The sequence below is a fragment of the Carcharodon carcharias genome, chromosome 1 (assembly GCF_017639515.1).
Source record: "Carcharodon carcharias isolate sCarCar2 chromosome 1, sCarCar2.pri, whole genome shotgun sequence".
Taxonomy (NCBI): Eukaryota; Metazoa; Chordata; class Chondrichthyes; order Lamniformes; family Lamnidae; genus Carcharodon; species Carcharodon carcharias.
The window spans coordinates 142,107,126-142,132,033 of record NC_054467.1 but is presented as its reverse complement, the minus strand read 5'-3'; the positions used below and the strand labels follow the sequence as shown (position 1 = coordinate 142,132,033).

The following is a 24,908-nucleotide window of genomic DNA, read 5'->3' as shown; positions in this document are numbered from 1 at the left end:
CGCATCTGTTCCGATGATGCTACATTCAAAAACAGTTCCTCTGACATGTCCTCCTTCTTCCTTAACCGAGGTTTTCCACCCACGGTCGTTGACAGGGCCCTCAACCGTGTCCGGCCCATCTCCCGCGCATCCGCCCTCACGCCTTCTCCTCCCTCCCAGAAACATGATAGGGTCCCCCTTGTCCTCACTTATCACCCCACCAGCCTCCGCATTCAAAGGATCATCCTCCGCCATTTCCGCCAACTCCAGCATGATGCCACCACCAAACACATCTTCCCTTCACCCCCCTTATCGGCATTCCGTAGGGATCGCTCCCTCCGGGACACCCTGGTCCACTCCTCCATCACCCCCTACTCCTCAACCCCCTCCTATGGCACCACCCCATGCCCACGCAAAAGATGCAACACCTGCCCCTTCACTTCCTCTCTCCTCACCGTCCAAGGACCCAAACACTCCTTTCAAGTGAAGCAGCATTTCACTTGCATTTCCCCCAACTTAGTCTACTGCATTCGTTGCTCCCAATGTGGTCTCCTCTACATTGGAGAGACCAAACGTAAACTGTGCGACCGCTTTGCAGAACACCTGCGGTCTGTCCGCAAGAATGACCCAAACCTCCCTGTCGCTTGCCATTTCAACACTCCACCCTGCTCTCTTGCCCACATGTCTGTCCTTGGCTTGCTGCATTGTTCCAGTGAAGCCCAACGCAAACTGGAGGAACAACACCTCATCTTCCGACTAGGGACTTTACAGCCTTCCGGACTGAATATTGAATTCAACAACTTTAGGTCGTAAGATCCCTCCCCCATCCCCACCCCCTTTCTGTTTCCCCCTTCCCTTTTTTTTTTCCCAATAAATTATAAAGATTTTCCTTTTCCCACCTATTTCCATTATATAAAAAAAACCCCCACTAGAGCTATACCTTGAGTGCCCTACCATCCATTCTTAATTAGCACATTCGTTTAGATAATATCACCAACTTTAATTTTAACACCTATGTGTTCTATTGTACTATTGTCGTTGACATCTTTTGATGAGCTGCTTCTATCACTGCTTGTTTGTCCCTACAACCACACCCCCGCCCCCCCGCTCCACCTCTTTGTCTCTCTATCTCTCCGTCCCCCACACACACACCTTAAACCAGCTTATATTTCAACTCTTTCTTGGACTCGAACACAAGTTCTGTCGAAGGGTCATGAGGACTCGAAACGTCAACTCTTTTCTTCTCCGCCGATGCTGCCAGACCTGCTGAGTTTTTCTAGGTAATTCTGTTTTTGTTTTGGATTTCCAGCATCCGCAGTTTTTTTGTTTTTTTTCTCCTTATTTACTCCATCAAAGCCATTAATAATTGACCTAGCATCAATTTCCATTTGTGGAAGAGTGTTCCAAACTTCTACCAACCTTTGTGTAGAAGTATTTCCCCAATTTGCTCCTGCAATGCCTGGCTTTAGCCTTTAGGCTATGTTCCCTGGTCCTAGGCTGCCCAAATAAGAGAAATAGGTTCCCTATCTTTACCCTATCAACTCACCTTAATATCCTAGACATTGAAATTTGCAGCACAGAAAGAGGCCATTCATAATATCTTGAAAGCTTCAGTCAGTTCAATACCAGAGAGCATAACCCCAGTTCGTGTAGCATCTTGTAATTTAACCTTGGAGTCCAGTTATCCTCTTTCATCTTCTCCCATTTCATTTGGGGGTCGCCTCATGCTGGTTGATTGCCTTTATCCATCTTCTCTTGTCAGTCACCCGGTTCTCTTCCAAACCCGCTGCATTTAAGTCTCTCGCTACCCCATCCTTCCGCCTGGCCTTGGGCCTTCCTCTTTTCCTTTTCTGGCTGCCCCAACTCCATCACTTGCCTCACCATGTCTTCTTTCTCTCTCTCTACAACAGATAACTGTATCATTTCAGTCTCTTCTTGGCTACTTTCTTTGCATCCTCAATCAGCATTAAACCCCTGGGTTTTTTTCTTTACTCTTCCATGGGATGTGGGCATTTCTGGCAAGGTCAGCATTTGATGCCCACCCCTAATTGCCCTTGAATTGAGTGGCTTGCTAGGCCATTTCAGAGGGCAATCTGGTAAATCTGCAGTGCATTCCCTTCCTTAGGCAAGGTGCCCAGAACTGATTGCAGTATTCCATGTGTGACCTAACCAGGGCTTTGTATAGCTGTACTCTAGCTCTCTAGGTATAAAGACCAGTGTTCCAGTAGCCATTTTAATTATTTTCCGCGCCTGACCATAACATTTTAACGATCTATGTACACAGATGCTTAAATCCCTTTGGATCTCCACAGTTTCTAGCTTTTTACTATCTATATATTTTCACTATTTAGAAAGTACTCTGTATCCTGTGTCCAAAGTGGACACCTCACACTTGTCTACTTCCTTTTCACCATATAATTTACAAAAAAACCTCTAGATTTTGATTTCCCTTCCAAGTTTCCTTTCGTATTGCTTTTTGTAGCTCGTATCATTTTTTGTCTCCTTTTGTTCTTTGTATTTCTCAATCATGAAGAACCGTGCTTTTTCGTTATTGCAGTTTATATATGCTTTTAGCTTTATGTTGCCATTTACTTCTTGTGTCGTCCATAGCTTACTTTTATTTTGGCACACTCTTACCTCCTATGTGTATGTTTCTTTGTAACCAATTTGCACTCACACTTATGGCACAGAAGATTTTTGAGTACCTCCCTGAGTTCTGCTCAGTTTTATCTATTCACCTAATCTATTAATATCACTTTCTAATTAATTACATGCTTTCATCTACACTGCTTACAATGCTGCCTTTCCTTAGGTCATTGGCAAACTTAGGTATGTGGCTCTCTATCCCATCATCTAAATTGGTAACAAATACATTGAATAGTTGAGGCTCCAGCACAGATCCTTGTGGCACACCACTAGTCACATCCTGCCAATTTGCCATTATCCTTACTCTGTCTCCTGCTGCTCATCCAATCTCCTAACCAGGTCAATGATTTCTTTCAGTTCCATGAGTTTCAACTTTTGGTAACAATCTCTTATGAGAAACTTTATATGCAATTCCAGAAGGCATTCAGTTAGCAACATCTATAGACAAAGACAGACATGCCTGAGCATTGCCTCTGGAAAGGCATTAGCATATGTGACCTTAGAGGACCATCCATTGAAGTGACTTAAAGTAACAATGACTGTTAGACTTGTTGCCCCTTGAAGATGGAATTACAAATAAAGACAGTTTGCAGGCTATTCATGCCTGGGATGTTGTTGAGTTATCAAACACCATTCATTGTGTGGCAAATTGCTCAGCCATCAACCCATTGTGTGGGCAATGGAAAACATTAATACTGTTGTCACATAACGGAAACTGGCTTGTGGTACAAAATACCTAGAGTGCCCTATTAATCCCCGAGGACAGGCCAGGCTCAAAGTTCTCAGAGGGAATACATCTTGTCCTAAGAACATAATAATCCTGCCTCTCAATGGTCATCACAGGCAGAGAAGTGGAGCTTTTCTTGCCCCTGCGGATTATAATTTTGTTTTAAGTCAGGGGCTTAAACATAGCGCTTGACTGGAGAAGCCAGAAACTTACTGTTGTTTGATGAATGCAACACCAGAAACCTCCAACTGTTTTTGTTTTTCCTTCAATGAAGTGGAAGAGAATTTTCAAGCCTGCAGCACTCTGACTACCACCTTAAGAAAACAGTAATATTGACTTTCATGACTTTAAGTAATCCAAGTGCATGTTACATATTTGGAAATTATCATTTTGTGTGTCTTTGTGGATGAGGAGTGGGTGTTTGTTGCATACATTTTCAGATGTTGAGAAATAAACATTTATCCTTCTGATTTAAACTTGCCAGAAAACCTGTTCTTTAAAGTCACAGCACTTAAAGGGTTAAAATGTTTTTTTCTCTAAAATATATCTTTTTGTGGTCAGTTGAGAAGTAGGAAAAAGGGAAAATTATCCCACATCTCTCCCCTTTTCGTAACATATCTTGTGTGTGTTTTTACGTAACTAGTTTATTTACGACACAGAAAATTTTTGACCACCTCCCTGAAGTCTGCTCATTGATGCCAGCCAGCAGTAGCTTGGCCATTTCGGTAATGACATTTATATTTTTTTAATTGCTAAATTAGCCCTCAGTGTTAATAGGACTTGTAATCATAATATAAAATTACTTGCCACTTGTCAGCCAAAACCTGGATATTGTCCAGGCCTTGCTGCGTTTGGACATGGATTGATTCTGTATCTGTGGAGTCATGAATGGTGCTGAACATTGTGCAATCATCAATAAACATCTGTACTTTAGACCTAATGATGGAAGGAAGTTCATTGATGAAGGAGCTGAAGATGGTTGGATCTGGAGCACTACACTGAGGAGCTCCTGAAATGACGTCCTGGAACTGAGAAGGTTGACCTCCAACAACCACAATCGTCTTCCTTTGTGCTAGGTCTGACTCCAACCAGCAGAGAATTTCCCCCAATTCCCATTGACTCTAGTTTTGCTGGGGCTTCTTGATGCCATACTTGGGCAAATGCTGCCTTGATGCCAAGGGCAGTCACTTTCATCTCACTTCTGGAGTTCAGCTCTTTTGTCCATGTTTGAACCAAGGCTATAATGAGGTCAGGAACTGAGTGGCCCTGGCGGAACCTAAGCTGAGCGCCGGGCTATTGCTAAGCTTGATAGCACTGCTAATGAGCCCTTACACCACTTTACTGCTGACTGAGATTAGACTGATGGGGTGATAACTGGCCAGGTGAGTTTGTCCTGTTTTTTGTGTACAGGCCACACCTGGGAAATTTTCCACATTGCTCCATAGATGCCAGTGTTGTAGCTATACAGGAACAGGTTGGCTGGGTACAGCAAGTTCTGGAGCACAAGTCAGAAAATTGCCAGGATTCATAGACTTTGCAGTATCCAGTGCCTTTAGCCATTTGTTGATATCATGTGGAGTGAATTGAATTGGCTGAAGACTGGCACCTGTGATTCTGGGGACCTCCGAAGGAGGTTGAGATGCTTCAGCCTTATCTTTTGCACTGATGTGCTGGGCTCCCTCATCATTGAGGATGGGGATATTTGTGGAGCCTCCTCCTCCAGTGAACTGTTTAATTGTCCACCTTTTCATGGTTGGATGTGGCAGGACTGTGGAGCTTAGATCTGATCCATTGGTTGTGGGATTGCTAAACTCTGTCTATCACTTGCTGCTTATGCTGTTTGTCACCCAAGTAGTCCTGTGTTGTAGCTTCATCAGGTTGACACCTCATTTTTAGGTATGCCTGGTGCTGCTCCTGGCATGCCCTCCTGCACTCTTCATTGAGTCAGTGTTGATCCCCTGGCCTGATGGTAATGGTAGAGTGGGGGATATGCTGGGCCGTGAGGTTACAGACTGTGAGTACAATTCTGCTGCTGCTGATGGCTCAAAGTGCCTCATGGATGCCCAGTCTTGAGTTGCTAGAGCTGTTCGAAATCTATCCCATTTAACATGGTGGTGGTGTCATACAACACAGTGGAGGGTATCCTCAATGTGAAGATGGGACTTGTCTCCACAAGGACTGTGCGATGGTCACTCCTATCGATACTGTACTGGACAGATGCGTCTGCCGCAGGCAGGTTGGTAAGGATGAGGTCAAGTGTATTTTTCCCTCTTGTTTCCCTCATCACCTGCCACAGACCCAGTCTAGCAGCTATACCCTTTAGGACTCGGCCAGCTAAGTCCATAGTGGTGCTACCCGAGCTACTCTTGGTGATGGACATAGAATGTCCTCTGGTGAGGGACTTCAGTGCCACCCTCAGTGCTTCCCCCAAGTTGTCAGTAAGGTATGATTCAGTCAGTATGACTATGTCAGGCTGTTGCTTGACTAATCTGTGAGACAGCTCTCCCAATTTTGGCACAAGCTAGTAAGGAGGACTTTGCAGTGTCAACTGGGCTGAGTTTGCCGTTGTAATTTCTGGTTCCTAGTTCAATGCCAGGTGACCTGTCCGGTTTTATTCCTTATAGACTTCGTAGCAGTTTGCTACAACTGAATGGCTTGCTAGGCTTTTTCAAAGGGCATTGAAGAGTCAGCCACATTGCCAGACCAGGCGAGGACAGCAGGTTTCCTTCCCTAAAGGACATTAGTGAACTAGATGGGTTTTTACGACAACTGTCAATGGTTTCATGGTCATCATTAGACTTTTACTTCCAGATTTTTATTGGATTCAAATTCCATCATCTGCCATGGTGGATTCAAACCCGGGACCCCCCCCCTCACGAGTTTATGCATTACTAGCCCAGTGACAGTGCCACCACTCCACCGACTCCCCTAAGTCTCAGACTTCACAGGGTTAGTCTCTGCAGCGCCTTCATCAATCTCCCTGATCTGGTCCTGATTTCATTTTGAGGTTGAGGCACTTTCTCATTCTACAGCAGTTTCTTTCATCTGGATGGTAGTAGTGTCTACCTGTTTCTGGTTCCTTGTCTCCATCTGGATCGACATAGTATGTTCAAGGCTCCATTGGTTTCCTTCCATATGATATCAAGGCTTTTCGGTTCCTTCTGATATTTCCCTTGTTCGTCTCAATTCTATGAGATCTTGGGTGTGGAGCTCTTCGTATTACACTGCCTTCATTTTGTTGATCTTGTATCCACACTTTCTCCCAGGGCTGTAGAATTTTCGGGTCTCGTGCATTGTTCCTATGAGCTTGACTTTTTGTTGCTCCTCACTCTTCCTAACTATCTCATGATCATCTGAAATAATATACGATTATAGAGTTTGTTGTAAAGTTGCAAGTTGTGTTTGCAGTGGTTTTCCTATTATTTGAATGAATAAAAGTGCTACAGTACAGCTAATCTGTCTTTCGTACTTGACCCTAGATGATGTGATGCTAAATCTAGTATCACTCTAGTTTAATTTCAGAGCTGAACAAGATCCAAATGAGATACGTGCCATCTGACAAAAAAACTGAACGTAAAAAATTATGTTTGTGTTACAATATTGCCCACTTTTCAGCTGTAATAATTGCAAAGTAGTAGTAATCTGTTTACACTATCAACTTACTGCTTAAATAATTTTGTGAACCACAGGTGACAATATGATTGAATTTAATTTGTGTTCAGATACATACTGCACATTGAAGTGTGCACTAATATTCCAGAGAGCAGGTGTCATTAATCAATTTTGTGACTCCCATCAGATTTTGAACTAAAGACTGACTGTTATTGTCCGAGTGAAGTAGCTAGTGGATCAATTTATTAATTCTTCCATTGAAAATAATAGTTCCTGCACAGAGCAATGTACCGTTTGTTCATCCTCTTATGCTTCAGCTCTTGGTAAAAGCTCATATGCTTACATGCTCACTCTGGCAAATAATTATTTGGTACTCGGTGTGTTCATTTGCATCTGTATACAAATAAAGCTTAAGATGGTGGAGAAATTCCCCAACGTAAAAACACATTATCTAAATTCATTCTAATTAATTGGCCTAAAACCTGTGAAATATTTTTTTTCTGTCTCTTTTTTTAGCACCGCAAAATACAATCCACTCACATTCTTACCGAGATTCCTATACTCGCAGTTCAGGAGAGCAGCCAATTCTTTTTTCCTTTTCATAGCTCTTCTCCAGGTAAGCTTGTTTAATTGCATAAAATTCATTTATAATTTATAAATATTTTTTCTCATTTTAGATATTGATGAAAAATATCTTAATCTGGAATGTTTTACTGAAACAAAACTCCCTCCTCCCTCCCTCGCCGTCCTTTTCCCTGTCATGCAAAAGGTCATCAGGGGTAGTTGGGAATGTGGAATTGAGGCCACAATCAGATCAGCTCTGATGATGTTGAAAGGCAGAGCAGGCTCGAGCGGCTGAATGGCCTACTCCTTCTTCTAAACTGTATGTTAGTAGACATAATGTGTTCCTGATTTTTGTGATATGTTGACTGGATTTAATTTTCAGTTTGTACAGTTTTCTTGCCCTTTTCCTGTAGAGACAGTTTTTCCCCATATACTTTCTAATAAATTGGCTGCACCAATTCACTGGAACAGTAGATAGCCATATAATTTGAACTTGATTAAGGATTTAGTGCTTAAGCACTTGAGCTACTAATTGATGAGAATGTAACAAAAATAAAGAATGCTTCCCTGGTGGTGAATGATACTGCAGATTCAAGTATTCTAATACATAAAACATATGTATATGTAAATATATGATGAAACTGCATATTAAAGCTCTTGAAATTAATGGCAAATTAGCCAACTGGATTGAAAACCAGTTTAACAAAACAGGAAGTGATGGGACTGAGTATATGAAAGTTTCACTTCTCTCGGTTTTCTGCCGTTTATACTTAATATTGAATAGTTGTTCATGCCAGGAAATGGGGCCAATGTGTGACAGATGTATAGCATTTAAAGTGACATGGATAAATTAAGTAAATTGACAAAAGAAAGGCAGATGGTGTTCAGTGCACATAACTGTAAGATAATGTAAATTAGTAGAGGAAATGTTTGCACAATTAAATGATGCTGACACCAAATATTGCTACATACCACTCTGACCAGAAGCTAACTGGCCTATCTGAATTACATTTTGCGCTAGTGTCTGATGTGTGGAAAACCCAAATTAAAAACTCCAAATTAGGTAATCATGAAGTCTGTGCAGATAATCTTTGTTTCTTGATATGGAATGTATGTACTTTCCTTCCTGATGGGGCCCCAGTAAAGCACCAGGCTGGCTAGTTATTACGAGTGTCCTGAAAAGTTGTGGGGGTCCTCAGTTTGGCCAAGTTCCCTTCACAGAACCAATATTTCCCCCTCAAATAACACCAAAACAAACTCGCTATCATCATGTTTGCTGTTTATGCTTTAGTACTTGCACAAAATGACTGTTGGATTTGTCTTCATAAAAATTAGCCTTCCAGAAGTAACTTTAATAAGACAGTGAAGTACATTGTGAAACCCTGAGGATGTAATAGTCATGACATTTAAAGTGCCAGTTACCGGTACTTGAAACAATGGTACTGTTCCCAAAATTATTCTTTATTAGTATGCAACAGCAGAAATAGCAAGCTAATAACTCAGGAAAAACAGAACTCTGAAGGCAATCGGTAAGTCCTGCTCTCAGACCCAAATTGTAGACCTATAATTTAGACTTTTGTTCCCCAATTTTGATTAACTAAAAATAGCAGCAAGAATAGTCGCATTTTGATGATAAGGCAACCCAATCAAATCAAGAGCATGACAAAGATGCTTTTCATTATTTCAAATGCATTTTAATTGTTTTTTAGAAGTATTTTCCTTCCACTTGCTGGGTAGACACATCTTTGGTATTATTGTTCTATAAGCATGGTCTAAGTAGACTCCCCAGTTCAGCACTGATGAAGTGCTAAATTATTAGAGATGTCATCTTTTGGACAAGATGTTAAACAGAGGTTCCATTTGCCCTCTCAGTTGGGCATAAAATATCCCATGCTACTGTTTAAAGATGAGCAGTGGAGTCCTTCTATTCCACCACAACTACAAATAGATTTATAGTTTGTGAGCTCCTGCTTCAAATCGTTTGAAATTTCCTTGTTTCCCAGATAACTATCTGGTATTGTTAACCGTTCTCTTTCCTTTGGTGCTGTCCCCTTCCTTTCAACTTTGCCAGCATCACGCGCTTCAAATCAGTCACATGACATCCTATGTGACTAATCATGCTGCAGTGTCATTCCTCATCCTTTGTAACCTGTCTGTAGTCTTTGATACAGTTGATTACATCATTCGCTCTGAATGCCTATCCTTCATTGTCAGGTGAATGGGGCTGTTGTTACATGGTCACAACAATGTCTATCAGTTCGTAGCCAGAGAACTTCCTGCAATGGAATTTCTTCCTACTCTCGCACCATTACCCCCATGCATCTATCCTTGGCCCCATCTATTACTTGTCTAAATGGATATGGGGACATAAAGGCATATGGGACACTTGCCTTTATCAATAAAGGCATGTATTCCAAAAGTAGGGAGGTCATGTTGGCGTTGTATAGAATCTTGGTGAGGCCACAGCTGGAGTACTGTGTGCAGTTCTGGTCACCACATTATAGGAAGGATGTGATTGCACTGGAGGGGGTGCAGAGGAGATTCACCAGGATTTTGCCTGGGATGAAACATTTAAGTTATGAAAAGAGGCTGGGTAGACTTGGGTTGTTTTCATTGGAGCAGAGAAGACTGAGGGGCGACCTGATCGAGGTGTTCAAGATTATGAGGGGCATGGACAGGGTGGATGGGGAGCAGCTGTTCCCCTTAGTCGAAGGTTCAGTCACGAGGAGGCATAAGTTCAAGGTGAGGGGCATGAGGTTTAGGGGGAAATGTGAGGCAAAACCTTTTTACCCAGCGGGTGGTGACGGTCTGGAATGCACTTCCTGGCAGGGTGGTGGAGGCAAGTTGCCTCACATCCTTTAAAAAGTACCTGGATGAGCACTTGGGCACGTCATAACATTCAAGGCTATGGGCCAAGTGCTGGTAAATGAGATTAGATAGGTAGGTCAGGTGTTTCTCACGTGCCGGTGCAGACTCGATGGGCCGAAGGGCCTTTTCTGCACTGAGAGATTCTGTGTGATTCTGCTGTAGCTTAGCAGCACCATCCATAAATGCAATGCCTGATTTCATATATCTGCTGGCAATGCCTAGCTCTACCTGAACTACCCCTCTCTTGACCCCTCCACTGCACCTGATTTCAGTCTTCTGGAGCTAAAAATGTAAATTGAACCAAATGTTCAACCCTAGCGTTATGTAATATTGTGTACATGTGAAGGTAATTAGAATATTCTGCAGTGTGGTAATTTGTATATTTATATCCTGTTTTCCTCTTTTGTCTAGCAAATCCCTGATGTTTCCCCTACTGGCCGTTACACAACATTGGTCCCACTGTTGTTCATTCTTCTTGTGGCTGCAGTAAAAGAAATCATAGAAGATATTGTAAGTGATCACCCACTAAATATGTTGTTACAGCAATTATTTTTCTGCATGTGTTTGGACATTGCTCAGGTAAGAGAGATGTTCGGTTGGAACAAATTAATACTAAAAGAAAAACGCTTTTTGAATTTTAATTGGTAATAACCCAAGAGTCTATGTTAGTGTGATTCTCGATTATTGACTTATTGGAACATAGGACTAGGAGTAGGAGTAGATCATTCAGCCCTTCAAGCCTGATCCACCATTCAATAAGATCATGGCTGATCTGATTGTGTCTCAACTCCGCTTTGCTGTCTGCCCCCACCATAACCCTTGACTGCCAAGTTATGAAATAATGGCGAGAAGAAATGGAAAGCTCAGCTGGCTGAGAAGAGGACTAGGAGAAAAAAAGCCAGGTAATCCTCCTTAACCCAGCAAGTGCAGCAGAGACTGCCATCCCAGAATGGGGTTCCTGGGCCACACTAGGTGATGTTTAACACAGATGACCATCAAGGTGCAAACCATCATCTTGTGGGACAGAAGGCTGCCCTCAGAAGTATTTAGTAACTGCCTATATGAATAAATCTGTTGAGATTTGCTATGTACTATATTTATGCTTTTCAAAGTGTATAGAAATGCTGAGAAGAAAACCCAGTGACCACTTTTTAATTCATTCATGGAATGTTGGAGTTCCTGGCAAGGCCAGCTTTTATTGCTAATTGCCCTTGAGAAGGTGATGATGAGCTGTTTTCTTGAACTGCTACAGTCCACAGTGCTCTTAAGGAGGGAGTTCCAGGATTTTGACCCAGCGACAGTGAGGGTGATATATTTCCAAGTCAGGATGGCTTGGAGAGGAATTTTCAGGTGGTGGTGTTCCCATCTGTTTGCTACTCTTGTCCTTCTCGATGGCAGCAGTTGTGGGTTTGTAAGGTGTTGTTTAAGGAACCTTGGTGAGTTCCTGCAGTGCATCTTGTAGGTGGTACTTACAGCTGCCACTTTGCGACGGTGTTGGAGGGAGTTAATGTTTGTGGATGGGGTGTCAATCGAATGGGCTTTGTCTTGAATGATGTCGAGCTTCTTGAGTGTTGTTGGAGTTTCACTCATCCGGGCAAATAGAGAGTATTCCATCACACTCCTGACCATCAAGCATCTCTAGCATGCAATATTGGAGAATAAATCCAATGGCTGCATCAAGTATGTTAGACGCATTGAGGAATGGAACCATTCACTACAGCAAGCATTTCTCACTGGCTTATTTTTAGCCGTTAGTTATATTTGAATGTCTCCAACCATTTTGGAATTTAGGAGGTTTGCTTCATCTGCAATTCAGTGATTCGTAGCTAGGAAGAGAAGTGGCCTTTCAACTGGAGGCAGAGTGGCACATATCATAACATACAAAATGTGAATGATACTCTAAGCGCTAGTTGTTTTGAAATGTTAAGGAAAGCATCTTGCCATATGTGTTGAAAACAGTTAACCTGTGAGATAAAAAGAATAATAAATACGGTACTGGAAATCTTGAAATAAAGAACAGAAAATGCAGTGAATGCACCATATGTCAGCCAGCATCTGAGAAATAGAGAAAAAGCCATGTTAAAATTTTAGTATGATAACTTTTCAGTTTTTTTCTGAAGTCAGATCTATACTGACTCTTGTCCACCATTAAGTGCTCTCTCCATGCTGTGATCTGGAACATTTACATGTAAAACATGACTTCTGAGCTGACCTACCTTTTGGTCACCAACATTGCACCCTGTCACTTAAGGACCACTGCCCATTTGTTCCTTCATCTCCCTGGAATTGATTTCTTTAATTCTCTCCTCTCCAACTTTTTCTCTTAATTTTACAGAACTTTTAGGTAATACACAACTCTTCAGCTTGAGTTAATTCTGGCATAGCCTTGAACCACCATCACTCTGTCCTCCAGTTTCCATTAACTCAAAATCCTTCCATCACCTCACCCTAACCTAACTGATAATCTCCAAAAGTATTTTGCGAAAGTTGTCCTCCACCCAGACTCCAAATTATTCTGCATTATTCTTTTTAAATGAATAAATGAATCTTTTAAAATATCATACAATGAAATTTTACAGGAATAAGTTAATCTGTGCGCTACCACAGAAGAAACCAAGGCCTAGAAATTCAACCAAGTTGAGCATTTTTCTTGGTTGGTAAACGGCCTATTAAAATCTCAATGTGGCAGGCAGGAAGCACATACGTTGCTTTCTATATTAGATAAGACAGCAGAATTGAAAATCGGCAATATTTAGTGTTATTTTGAATGCCCCAGCATTTAACTTGCCGCATGCTGAAATTGCATAGCACAAAGTGGGGTTAATTGGCATCAAGGCCCCCAGACATAGCAAAATAGAGGCCTGTTCCTCCCGATCCCAAATTGAAAGCTGCAGGCCAGTCTCCAATCCTACTTGCCTGAGTTCCCAACATGAATGCCCATCATGAACATCCTCCAAGTCACGGATCCTCCCCAGCCCGAGACCTGATTGCACCTACTCCCTTCTCACTTTCCTGAAGCCTACTATCAGCATCAGGATCTTGCTGGCTCCATCCAAAGAGGCCTGTTCTCAAGGATGTCCCAGGTCTCAGCACTGAGGCACAGGGCCCAAATCTTGTACAGTTTTAAAAGAGCTGGTTTGCTAACAGGAAACTATAATTAAGGAATTCATTTTCTGGAATTAATAGAAAACAGAAAATAGGAGCAGGAGTAGGTCATTCGGCCCTTTGAGCCTGCTCCGCCATCCAATATGATCATGGCTGATCCTCTATCTGAATGCCATACTCCTGCTCTCTCCCCATACCCCTTGATGCCTTTAGAGTCTAGAAATCTTATCTATTTCTTTCTTAAGCATATTCAGTGATTTAGCCTCCGCAGCCTTCTGTGGTAGAGAATTCCACAGGTTCACCGCCCTGAGTGAAGAAGTTTCTCCTCATCTCAGTCTTAAATGGCCTAGCCCATACCTTGAGACTTTGGCTCCTTGTTCTAAAAACCCCAGTCAGACGAAACAACATCTCTGCATCCAGTCTGTCCAGCCCTGTCAGAATTTTATACGTTTCAATGAGGTCCCCTCTCATCCTTCTAAGTGCCAATGAATACAGGTCCAGTCGACCCAATCTTTCCTCATATGACAGCCCTGCCATCCCAGGAATCAATCTGGTGAACCTTTCCTGCACTCCCTCTATGGCAAGTATATCCTTTCTTAGGTAAGGAGACCAAAACTGCACACACTACTCCCTCCAGGTGTGGCCTCACCAAGGCCCTCTACAGCTGCAGTAAGACACCCTTGCTCCTGTACTCAAGTCCTCTCGCAATGAAGGCCAACATGCCATTTGCCAAAACAGAAACAGAATTACCTGGAAAAACTCAGCAGGTCTGGCAGCATCGGCGGAGAAGAAAAGAGTTGACGTTTCGAGTCATCATGACCTTTCAACAGAACTGAACCACCTTGACTGCTTGCTGCACCTGCATACTTGGTTTCAGTGATTGGTGTACAAGGACACCCAGGTCCCTTTGTACGTCAACATTTCCCAATCTATCACCATTTAAATAATACTCTGCCACTCTGCTTTTCCAATCAAAATGGATAACTTCACACTTATCCACGTTATACTGTATCTGCCACGTTTTTGCCCACTCACCCAACCTGTCTAAATTGCCTTGAAGCCTCCTAACATCCCCCTCACCACTCATATTCCCACCAAGTTTCATGTCGTCAACAAACTTGGAAATATTTCATTTGGTTCCCTCCTCCAAATCATTGATATATGTTGCGAATAGCTGTGGCCCAAACACTGATCCCTGTGGTATACCACTAGTCACCACCTGCCACTCTGAAAAAGACCCATTCATTCCTGCTCTCTGTTCCCTGTCTGGTAACCAATTTTTAATCCATGCCAATACATTATCCGCAATCCCATGTGCTTTAATTTTACTCACTAATCTCTTATGTGGGACTTTTATCAGAAACTTTCTGAAAATCAAAATACATCATATCCACTGGTTCTCCCTTATCTATTCTGCTAGTTACATCCTCAAAAAAATTCTAGCAGGTTTGTCAAGCATGATTTCCCTTTCACAAATCCATGTTGGCTTTCTCTAATCCCATTGATATTTTCTAAGTGTCCTGTTATCACATCCTTTATAATAAACTCCAGCATTTTCCCTTCTTACTGATGTTAGACTAACCGGTCTGTAATTCCCTGTTTTCTCTCTCCCTCCTCTTTTTTTTTTAAATAGTGGGGTTACATTTACCACCTTCCAATCTGCTGGGACTGTTCAGTATCTACAAAATTTTGGAAATGACAACCAACACATCCACTATTTCCATGGCCACCTCCTTCAGTACCCTGGGATGTAGATTGTCAGGCCCTGGGGATTTATCAGCTTTCAGTCCCATTAATTTCTCCAGCACTAATTTTTTAGTAATTCTAATTTTCTTCAATTTCTCTTCCTCATTAGACCCTTAGTTCCCTAGCATTTCTGGGAAGTTATTTGTGTCTTCCTCTGTGAAGACAGAAATGAAGTAGTTGTTTAATTGCTGTGCCGTTTCCTTGTCCTCTATTATAAATTCTCTTAATTCAGACTATAAGGGACCTACATATGTCTTCACTAATCTTTTTCTTGTTACATATCTATAGAAGCTATTATAGTCTGCTTTTATGTTCCTTGCAAGTTTGCTCTCATGCTGTATTTTTCCCCTCTTAATGAATCTCTTGGTCCACCTTTGCTGAATTCTAAACTGCTCCCAATCCTCAGGCTTGCTACTTTTTCTAGCAACTTTATGTGACTCCTCTTTGGATCTAATACTATCCTTAATTTCTTCTGTTTGCCATGGTGGGCCACTTTTCCTGTTGTATTTTTGCACCAGAAAGGAATGCATAAGTGTTGCATTGCATATTAGTCATTGCCTATCCACCATCATGCCTTTTAATGAAGTTCCCCAATCTATCTTAGCCAAATCACACCTCATACCTTCATAGTTTCCTTTAAGATTTCGGACCGTAGATTTGGATCAGACTGCTTCACTTTCGGTCCTTATGAAGAATTCTATCATGTTATGGCCTCTGTTCCCTAAAGGGCCCTGCATAACAAGATTATTAATTACATAACATAAGAAATAGGAGCAGGAGTAGACCATTCGGCCCCTCAAGCCAGCCCCGCCATTCAATGAGACCATGGCTGATATGCTCCAGGCCTCAATTCCTCAGCTCCTCATAGCCCTCAACTCCCCGATATTTCAAAAATCTATCTACCTCCTTTCATAAATACTTTGTGATCTAGCCTCCACAACTCTCTATGGTAGAGAATTCCAGACATTCACTACCCTCAGAGAAGAAATTCCTTCACATCTCAGTTTTCAATGAGTGTCCCCTTATTATGTAACTATGGCTCCTAGTTCGAGATTGCCTCAATGTTGGAAACATCTTCTCAACATCTATCTTGTCAAGGCCCCTCAGAATCTTGTACGTTTCAATAAGATCACCCCTCATTCTTCTAAATTCAAATGAATAAATGCCTAACCTGTTTAGCCTTTCTTGATAAGTCAACCCCTTCTCATTGCATAATACCAAATCTAGAATAGCCTGTTCCTTAGCTGGTTCCTTAACGTACTGGCCTAAAAAACTATCTCATACGCACTCCAGGAATTCATCCGTCACAGTATTATTGCTAATTTAGTTTGCCCAGTGTATATGTAGATTAAAGTCACCCATGATCACTATAGCACCCTTGTTACCTGCATCTCTAACTTCCTGTTTAATGCTGCCCCAACCTCAACACTACTGTTTAGAACCCTGTAGAACAACTCCCACCAATGTTTTCTACCCCTTGTTGCTTCTTAGTTCCACTCGGACTGATTCTACAGTTAGATTTTCTAAGCCATATCCCCTCTCACTGTTGCACTGGTTTCATCCTTAACCAACAACGCTGCCCCACCTCTTTTCCCTTTTCGCCTGTCCTTCCTAAACATTGAGTACTGTCGGATATTCTGTTCCCAGGCCTGGTCACCTTGTTAACTATGTCTCTGTAATCGCAATCATATTATACCCATTTAAATCTATTTGCTCTGTTAATTTGCCTACCTTACCTGAATGCACAGGGCATTTGCAATACAGTGCCTTTAGACTTGTCTTTTTAACATTTTTGCATTTTTTTTTGTACTATGGCCCTATTTGCTGCTAGCCCTTGTTTCCTCTGCCTTCCACTTTTGCTTTCTACTTTTCTGTCTTTCATTCCTATCGTTGTTTCTCTCTCTTGTGTCCCACTCAAGTTCTCGTCCCCCTGCCACTTAAGTTTAAACTCTCCCCCACAGTACTAGCGAATACCCCTGTAAGGATATTGGTCCTGGTCCTATTGGGGTGCAACCCATCTAGCTTGTACAGGTCCCATCTTCCCCAGTAGCGGTCCCAATGCCTCAGGAATCTAAATCCCTCCCTCCTACACCATCTCTTCAGCCATGCATTCATCTGGTCTATTCTCCTGTTCCTGATCTCGCTAGCACGTGGCGCTGGAAGTAATCCTTTTGAGGTCCTGCTTTTTAATTTATTTCCTAGCTCCCTATTTTCTGCTTTCAGGACCTCCTCCCTCTTTTTACCTATGTCATTGGTACCAATTTGGAACTCGATCTCTGGCTGTTCACCCTTCCCCTTCACAATGCCCAGCTGCTGCTCAGTGACACCCTTGACCCTGGCACCAGAGAGGCACAATACCATCCTGGTGTCATGTTTGCGGCCGCAGAAACATCTACATGTTCACCCTTATGATAAAATCCCCTATCACTATTGCTGCCCTCTTTTTTTTGTCCCCCCCCTCCCCCATACAGCTGAGCCACTCGTGGTGTCATGGACTTGGCTCTTGCTGCATTCCCCTGAGAAACCATCTCCCCCAACAGTATCCAAAACAGAAAATCTGTTAGAGGGGGAGATGGACCCAGGGAACTCCTGCACTACCGACCTGGTGCCTTTACTCTGTCTGGCGGTCACCCATTCCCTTTCTGCCTGTGCACTCTTTACTTGCGGTGTGACAGCCTCACTGTACGTGCTATCCACGAAGAATTCATCCTTATGGATGCTCCACAGTGACTTCAGCCACAGCATCAGCTCTGAAACGTGGATTTCGAGTAGCTGCAGTTGGTGACACTTCCTGTACACGTGGTCACCCTGGACACTGGAAGTGTCCCTGACTTCCCACATTTCACTAGTGGATACAATTTGACGGTACAGTTTTTAAAAAAAAAATGACACTAATTAACTGTGCAAATGAGAGCCACTTGATTTAAAAGTATTGGTCACATTCAGATGACTTATTTTCACTACAATATTTTTGGAACATTTCTTTCTCTTTAACAGTTAAGCAATCTTAGAAAACTTGGAACTGAATCTAATGACCAAAACCCACAAAGAATGTCAGTACATTCCACCTATTTTCAAACTAACTTGTCTGTGATTGGTGGCTAAATAAACTTTGTCGAAAAATGATAACCTATCAGAGTAGCAGTATGCATATCTGCTTCATCACCTTGATGTGAATGGCACATGCAGTACACAGTTGGTGACATACTTTAAGCATCTGTAGGGTCAAGAGGACTGTAACCTTTTGAGCCATTCACATATATGGCCTTAAGGGATTTTAAAAAAAAGTTATGTTGCTATAATGTTAGATTCTGTTTACAAGGAGCTAATTTAAAGGGAAAAGCATGTATTTTAATTGTGACGTGAAATTACTAATGAGTTATCCACGTTGACTGGACAGTCATAACTTTTGCATGTTACTGTAACTTGGAGTCAATGAGTAGCTGTTGGCTTTAATTTTAAGCACTTCATGCCATTGTGATTGAATAAACTATTATGAACCTTGAATAGCCAAGAATAGATTTCATTCATTGCACCCGGCAAAGGCTTACCTGAAGAAACGCAGGTGCTATAAGCTTCTACATTAAAGAGGAGACATTTAATTCAGAGTGGTAATGCTGATGACCACTTGGTAGGATAATCACCTACCATTGTGGGAAAAAGTGAATGATTCATTGTATGCATTGTGTGCATTGGAGACAAACTGCCTATTGGGAAATAAAAAGCATGTATAACCTGATTCAGAGAATGCACAGCTAGTTAGCTTAAACAATTAGCTTGAAAGTGAGATTTGACCTATAACAGCAGCAAAGTTGCATGTTTTGTTTAGTTTTTTTAACAGAATGAGTAGTAGAAAGGTGAATACCTGAAGGTTTTTTGAGTATAACTGTACAGTCTTCATGTATCCTATAAGAAAGAAACTGGTTGGATGGTTTAGAGACCTGCCTCATCTTGCAAGATGGGATCTTTTGAAAAGGTTGCCTTAGGTAAAGTGAACTGCAGATCTGAGTTAAAAGGAAAGGCACTGTAGCTGACTGCATATGCAACGATTGCATTGGAAAATATAGTCAAGACAATTAAGGCTTGCAGTGAGTGTGTTTTAAAATCGGGAATATGTCTATATTTTAATTTCAACACTTAAATTTGAACTCTTTTGACACCCAAGTGATCAACCTGCAGTGCTTCTCTTAAGATAAGGTTTACTAAATTGACTGCCACTAAGAGATGTTCTGCTAGTGGATTCAGCAGAGGTGAAGGAAGAATGTTATTGTTTATGTGGGGACCCTTGCAATACTTATGACCAATACCATCTGGGATTTTAAGCCTGGCTCCAAATTACATGGCTTTTGTAGCTGCCAGGCCATACTGTTCCTGCTGGCTGTCTGGCATCGTGGTTGAGGGGATAGTGATGGCACTGACGTACTGGTACCAGAGAGAGGGAAACTCCTGCTCGCCCTGTGACACTACCACTGGCTTTATTTTCACTGATCTGAGAGAGTGCAGACTGCAGATTGGTAGCTTTTTGAAAACCCCTACCTATATGGTCCATCATGCGCTCTAATTTGGATAACCCCTCTCATGTGTAGGTGCTTGGAGCCTTCACAACAGCCATTTGAGCTTCCATCAAAGCTGCGATAGCTAATAACATTAACTCCAGTCAGGGTTTGCTGCAGCATCCATAAGAAGTAGCCACCTGTTTCAAAATGGACTAGAATGTGCTAATGCTTGTGAGATGACATCTCACAGGCTGGAAGTGGACTCCTCCATAATTTCAGCCATGACACTGAAACGTCAGAGCAAGCTTCCCAATACCTCAAAAGATTAGTGAGCATCTTTAAATTGTGCAAAAGTATTTTATAGACATGAAGTGTAAATGGCCAGCTAAGGAAAATTTTGACCCTATTAAAATCTTCATTTAAAGGCAGAGGACATGGTTAAAGTATTAAATGAGTATTCAACATCCGCCTTCACAAAAGAAATGGACAATGTGAAGGTTGCATTAGAAGAGGAGAGGGAAGTTATGGACAGGATAGTAATAGTGGAATAGTCCTGGGAAATCACTGCAGGACTTCCTCATGGTAGTGGCCTAGGCCCAACCATCTTCAGCTGCTTCATCAATGACTTTCCCTCCGTCATGAGGTCAGAAAGTGGAGATGTTTAATGATTGTGTAATGGCCACCATTTGTGACTCTTCAAACAGACTTGTCCATGTGTAACAAGACCTGGACAACGTTCAGGCTTGGGCTGGTAAGTGGCAAGTAACATTCACACCACACAAGTGCCAGCTAATGACCATCTCCAACAAGAGAGAATCCAACCATCTCTCCTTGACATTCAAGGCATTACCATTGCTGAAACTCCCTCTATTAATATCCTGGGGGTTACCATTGACCAGAAACTGAACTGGACTAGCCATATAAATACAAGCTAAATATATAAACTACAAAAACAGGTCAGAAGCTGGGAATTCTGTGGCGAGTAACTTGCCTACTGACTCCCCAAAGCTTGTCCATTATCTACAAGGTACAAGTCAGGAGTGTAATGGCATACTCTTCACTTGCCTGAATGAGTGCAGTTCCAACAACACTGGAGAAGCTTTGTCCAGGACAAAGCAGCCCACTTCGTTGACACCCAATCCATCACCTTAAGCATTGACTCCTTTCACCACCTATGCACAGTGGCAGCAGTGTGTACCTTCTACAAGATGCACTGCAGGAACTTACCAAGGCTCCTTCAACAACATCTTCCAAAATCACCACAAAGAAGGGCAAGAGTAGCAGATGCGTGGGAACACCACCACCCTGACTTGGTAAAAGAACCCCTTTCCGTTAGCATTGCTGGGTCAAAATCCTGGACCTCCTTTCCAACAGCACTGTGGGTGTACATAAACTACATGGACTGCAGCTGTTCAAGAAAGTGGTTCACTGCCACCTTCTCAAGGGCAGTTAGGGATGGGCAAGAAATTTTGGCCTACCCAGCGACGTCCACATTCTGTGTAAGAGTAAATTTGAAAACAAAACAAAGGCATACTAAAAAGATACACATTACTGAAGGTTGATAAGTCACTTGGTGCAGGTCAAATGCATCCTTGGTTGCTGAATAAAGCAAAGATAGAAATAGCTGCGGCCATGGCCTTTCAAAGGGAGATGTATAAACAAGGAAACCACAGGCCAGTCAGCCCAACAACAATGGTGAGAAAGTTATCCAGGACAAAATAACTTACATTTGGAAAAGCGTAGGTTAATCAAAGAGAGCCAACGTGGATTTGTTAAAGGTAATTTGTGTCTAACTAGATTGAATTCCTTGAGGGAACAGAGAAAGTTCATCAAGGTATTGCAGTATGTGCATATATAATCTTTCAGGAGGCATTTGAGATAATGCAACACAGGAGGCATATTACAGATGAAAGTCTGTGAAATTGAGGCAAAGGTGGAGGTATGGATATAAGATTGGCTCAGTAACAGGAAACAAAGAATGATGGTGGATGGATGTTTTTCAGACTGGGAGTGGTTTGCAATGGAATTCCCCAAAAGTCAGTTTTGGTTTCATTACTCTTTGAAATTTTTATAAAGAACCTAGACTCTGGTCCAGGGAGCAATGTTATAAACTTTGCGGATACATACAAAACTTGGAAAAGAATCAGAAAAGGATGAGGAAGTATAGGCTTGAGGATGGCACAGACAAAATGGCGAAATGGGCAGAAGCACGGCAGATTGAATTCAGTGCTTTGGCACGATGGGCCAATTGGCTGCTTTTTGTGTTTTTAGATTCAGTAAGTTGCTTGAATGAAGTGGGTTAATAGTCAAGAGACACTGTTCAGCTAAGTCCTTGGCCTCAATCAGCCCTTTAACTCTCACTGCTTAAGAGAGGCTACTGATTTCAATATTGAAAAGGTTCATGTTATGTGGGACCCCCCTTGGTCATACATCTTTCACTTATGCATGATTTTATGACAGAATCATAGAATGATTGCAGCATGGAAGGAAGCCATTCAGCCTGTCATGCCTGTGTCAGCAAGAGCAATTCATAGTTAGTTCCATTTCCTTGCCTTTTCCCTGTGGTTTTGCAATTGTTTTCTATTTGGACAATAATCCAATTCTCTTCTGAAAGTCACAATTGAATCTTGCTTCACCACACACTCAGGAAGTGCAAGTCAAGATTCCAATCACTCAGAGTTTAAAAGAAAACCCCTCCTCATCTCGCTTTTTTTTACTGTTCAGCTTAATTCAGTGTCTTCTGGTTCTCCACTCTACTGCCAGTGGGAATAGTTATTGCCTATCTACTCTGTCCAAACACCTCATGATTTTGAACACCTCAATCAAATCTCCTCTCAAACTTCTCAGGATGAGCTGGGGCTTTTTTTCTTAACCTATCCACATAAATAAAGTCCTTCATCCCTGGAATCATTTTTGAAAATCTTTTCTGCACCCTCTTTAAAGCCTTCACATCCTTCCTAAAAGTGTGGTGTCTAGAATTGGACAAATTATTACAGTTGAGGCCAAGCCTGTGTTTTATAAAGATTCACCATAACTTCCTTGTTTTTATGCTCTATGCTTCTATTAATAAAGCTCAGGATCTTGTCTGCCTTATGTTATTACACTGTTATGACCTCCGTAGAGACTGATAACTTTTGAAAAAAGATTTGAGTCCCCAGTGACTGACGCAAAAGGAACATGTCACAGTATTTCATATTTTAAGACTTTACTGTAACAAACTAAAATCAATATCTAAACTAAACATTACTTTGTTGGCAACTAATACACTAAGCTTATTAGCTTAGTCCCTTATAAGCTTTTTCATAAACTTGAAAACCTCAAGCCACATTATTCATTACAGCAGGCTCTCTACAGAATTGGTGTCTTTACAGGCACTAGCCCAAAGTTACTTGGGCATCCAAAGGACTTGCTTTTCTGTCTTTCACTGAGTCATATGCCCGGTGACCATCGAAGATCCTTTCCCTCCGTCTTCTGAGAAATTCTGAACCAACCTCCAGCAGCACAGCTCAGTCTGGTGATTCCTTTCCTGGCCACTCCAGGGCAAATCTTCCAGTGTTCCTAAATTTCCTCTGATTCTGTCTCTTCAGCTGGAGAATGTCCTCCCATCCGCATTCTGTCTGGTAGCTAACAGAGACAGCGGAAAAAGGCTAAAAAAAAAAGCCTGTGTCTTTGGGACTCGCTCTGTGATCAGGACTTTTAATCAAACTGACTGAGAGTCTATAAGTCTACCCATGAGAGAGGCAGCAGCTCTATTCTTTGTTTTCAGCTGTTAAACTTGGCATGTGAATTTTAATTTCTCTTGACTTGGGCCCCATGATAATTAGGTCACGTTGGCTTATTGCCAGGTAGAACTAGCAGGCAGTCACATGCTCCCTTTTTACCTTGGATTATAAGAGACAGTTTAAAACATAACTATCTTATAAAATATCACATTCGTAACTGCACTTCCACTTCGCTCTGTCACCTTCAATGATTTGTGCACTTATACCTCTGGTGTGTTCTTGTGTACGCATTAAAATAGTACACTTTATTTCTTTCGCTTTTTGGAATCCTTCCTCCAAAAATGTATCACTTCACAATCCTCTGCATTAAATTTTATCTGCCAGATGTCCAACTATTCCACCAGCCTTTTTGAAGTCTATCACTGTTCTCTTCATGGTTGACAAAACTTCCACGTTTTATGTTGTCCACAAATTTGTAATTGTTCCCTGTGCACTGACATTAGGTCATCAATATAGATCAAGAAATACAGTGGTCCTAATACTGACCCCATGAAAAATCCTGTATATATCATCTTCCAGTCTGCAAAACAATCATTCACTACTACCATTTCCAGTCACTCGGCCAACTTTGTATCCATGCCATAAACAAAAATACCTGGAAAAACTCAGCAGGTCTGACAGCATCTGCGGAGAGGAACACAGTTAACGTTTCGAGACTGAATGACTCTTCATCAGAACTAAGGAAAAATAGAAAATAGGTGAAATATAAGCTGGTTTAAGGGGGGTGGGACAGGTAGAGCTAGATAGAGGGCCAGTGATAGGTGGAGGTTGCCAAAAAATGTCATAGACAAAAGGACAAAGAGGTGTTGATGGTGGTGATATTAGCTATGTGCTAATGGTGACATTAAGGGTAGAAAGCAGGATGAGGTATAGATAGCCCTAGTGGGGGTGGGGTGGGGGGGGGGGAAGGGATCAAAATAGGCTAAAAGGTAGCGATAAAACTATGGATGGAAATACATTTAAAAATAATGGAAATAGGTGGGAAAAGAAAAATCTATATAAATTATTGGAAAAAAGGGGGATCGGAAAGGGGGTGGGAGTGGAGGAGAGAGTTCATGATCTAATGTTGTTGAACTCAGTGTTCAGTCCGGAAGACTGTAAAGTGCCTAGTCAGAAGATGATGTGCTGTTCCTCCAGTTTGCGTTGAGCTTCACTGGAAATTGCAGTAGGCCAAGGATGGACATGTGGGCATGAGAGCAGGGTGATGTGTTGAAATGGCAAGCGACAGGGAGGTCTGGGTCATGCTTGCGGACAGACCGAAGGTGTTCCGCAAAGCGGTCACCTAGTCTGTGTTTGAGGAAACCGCACTGGGAGCAGCGAATGCAGTAGACTAAATTGAGGGAAGTGCAAGTGAAATGCTGCTTCACTTGAAAGGAGTGTTTA

General features: G+C 42.0%; 1 protein-coding gene across 4 annotated transcripts in view; it reads left to right on the top strand.

Moving 5' to 3' along the window:
- Window positions 1-24,908, top strand: part of atp8a1 (ATPase phospholipid transporting 8A1) — a 474,917-nt gene that overhangs the window by 75,750 nt on the left and 374,259 nt on the right. For 3 of the 4 annotated variants that reach the window (XM_041186502.1, XM_041186517.1, XM_041186510.1), the window contains exons 3-4: window positions 7,481-7,580; window positions 10,808-10,906. In XM_041186502.1, coding sequence (XP_041042436.1) covers window positions 7,481-7,580; window positions 10,808-10,906 — 199 coding nt within the window. Of the gene's footprint in view, window positions 1-7,480; window positions 7,581-10,807; window positions 10,907-24,908 lie in introns of those variants that run through there. The other variant, XM_041186527.1, reaches the window with a different exon arrangement.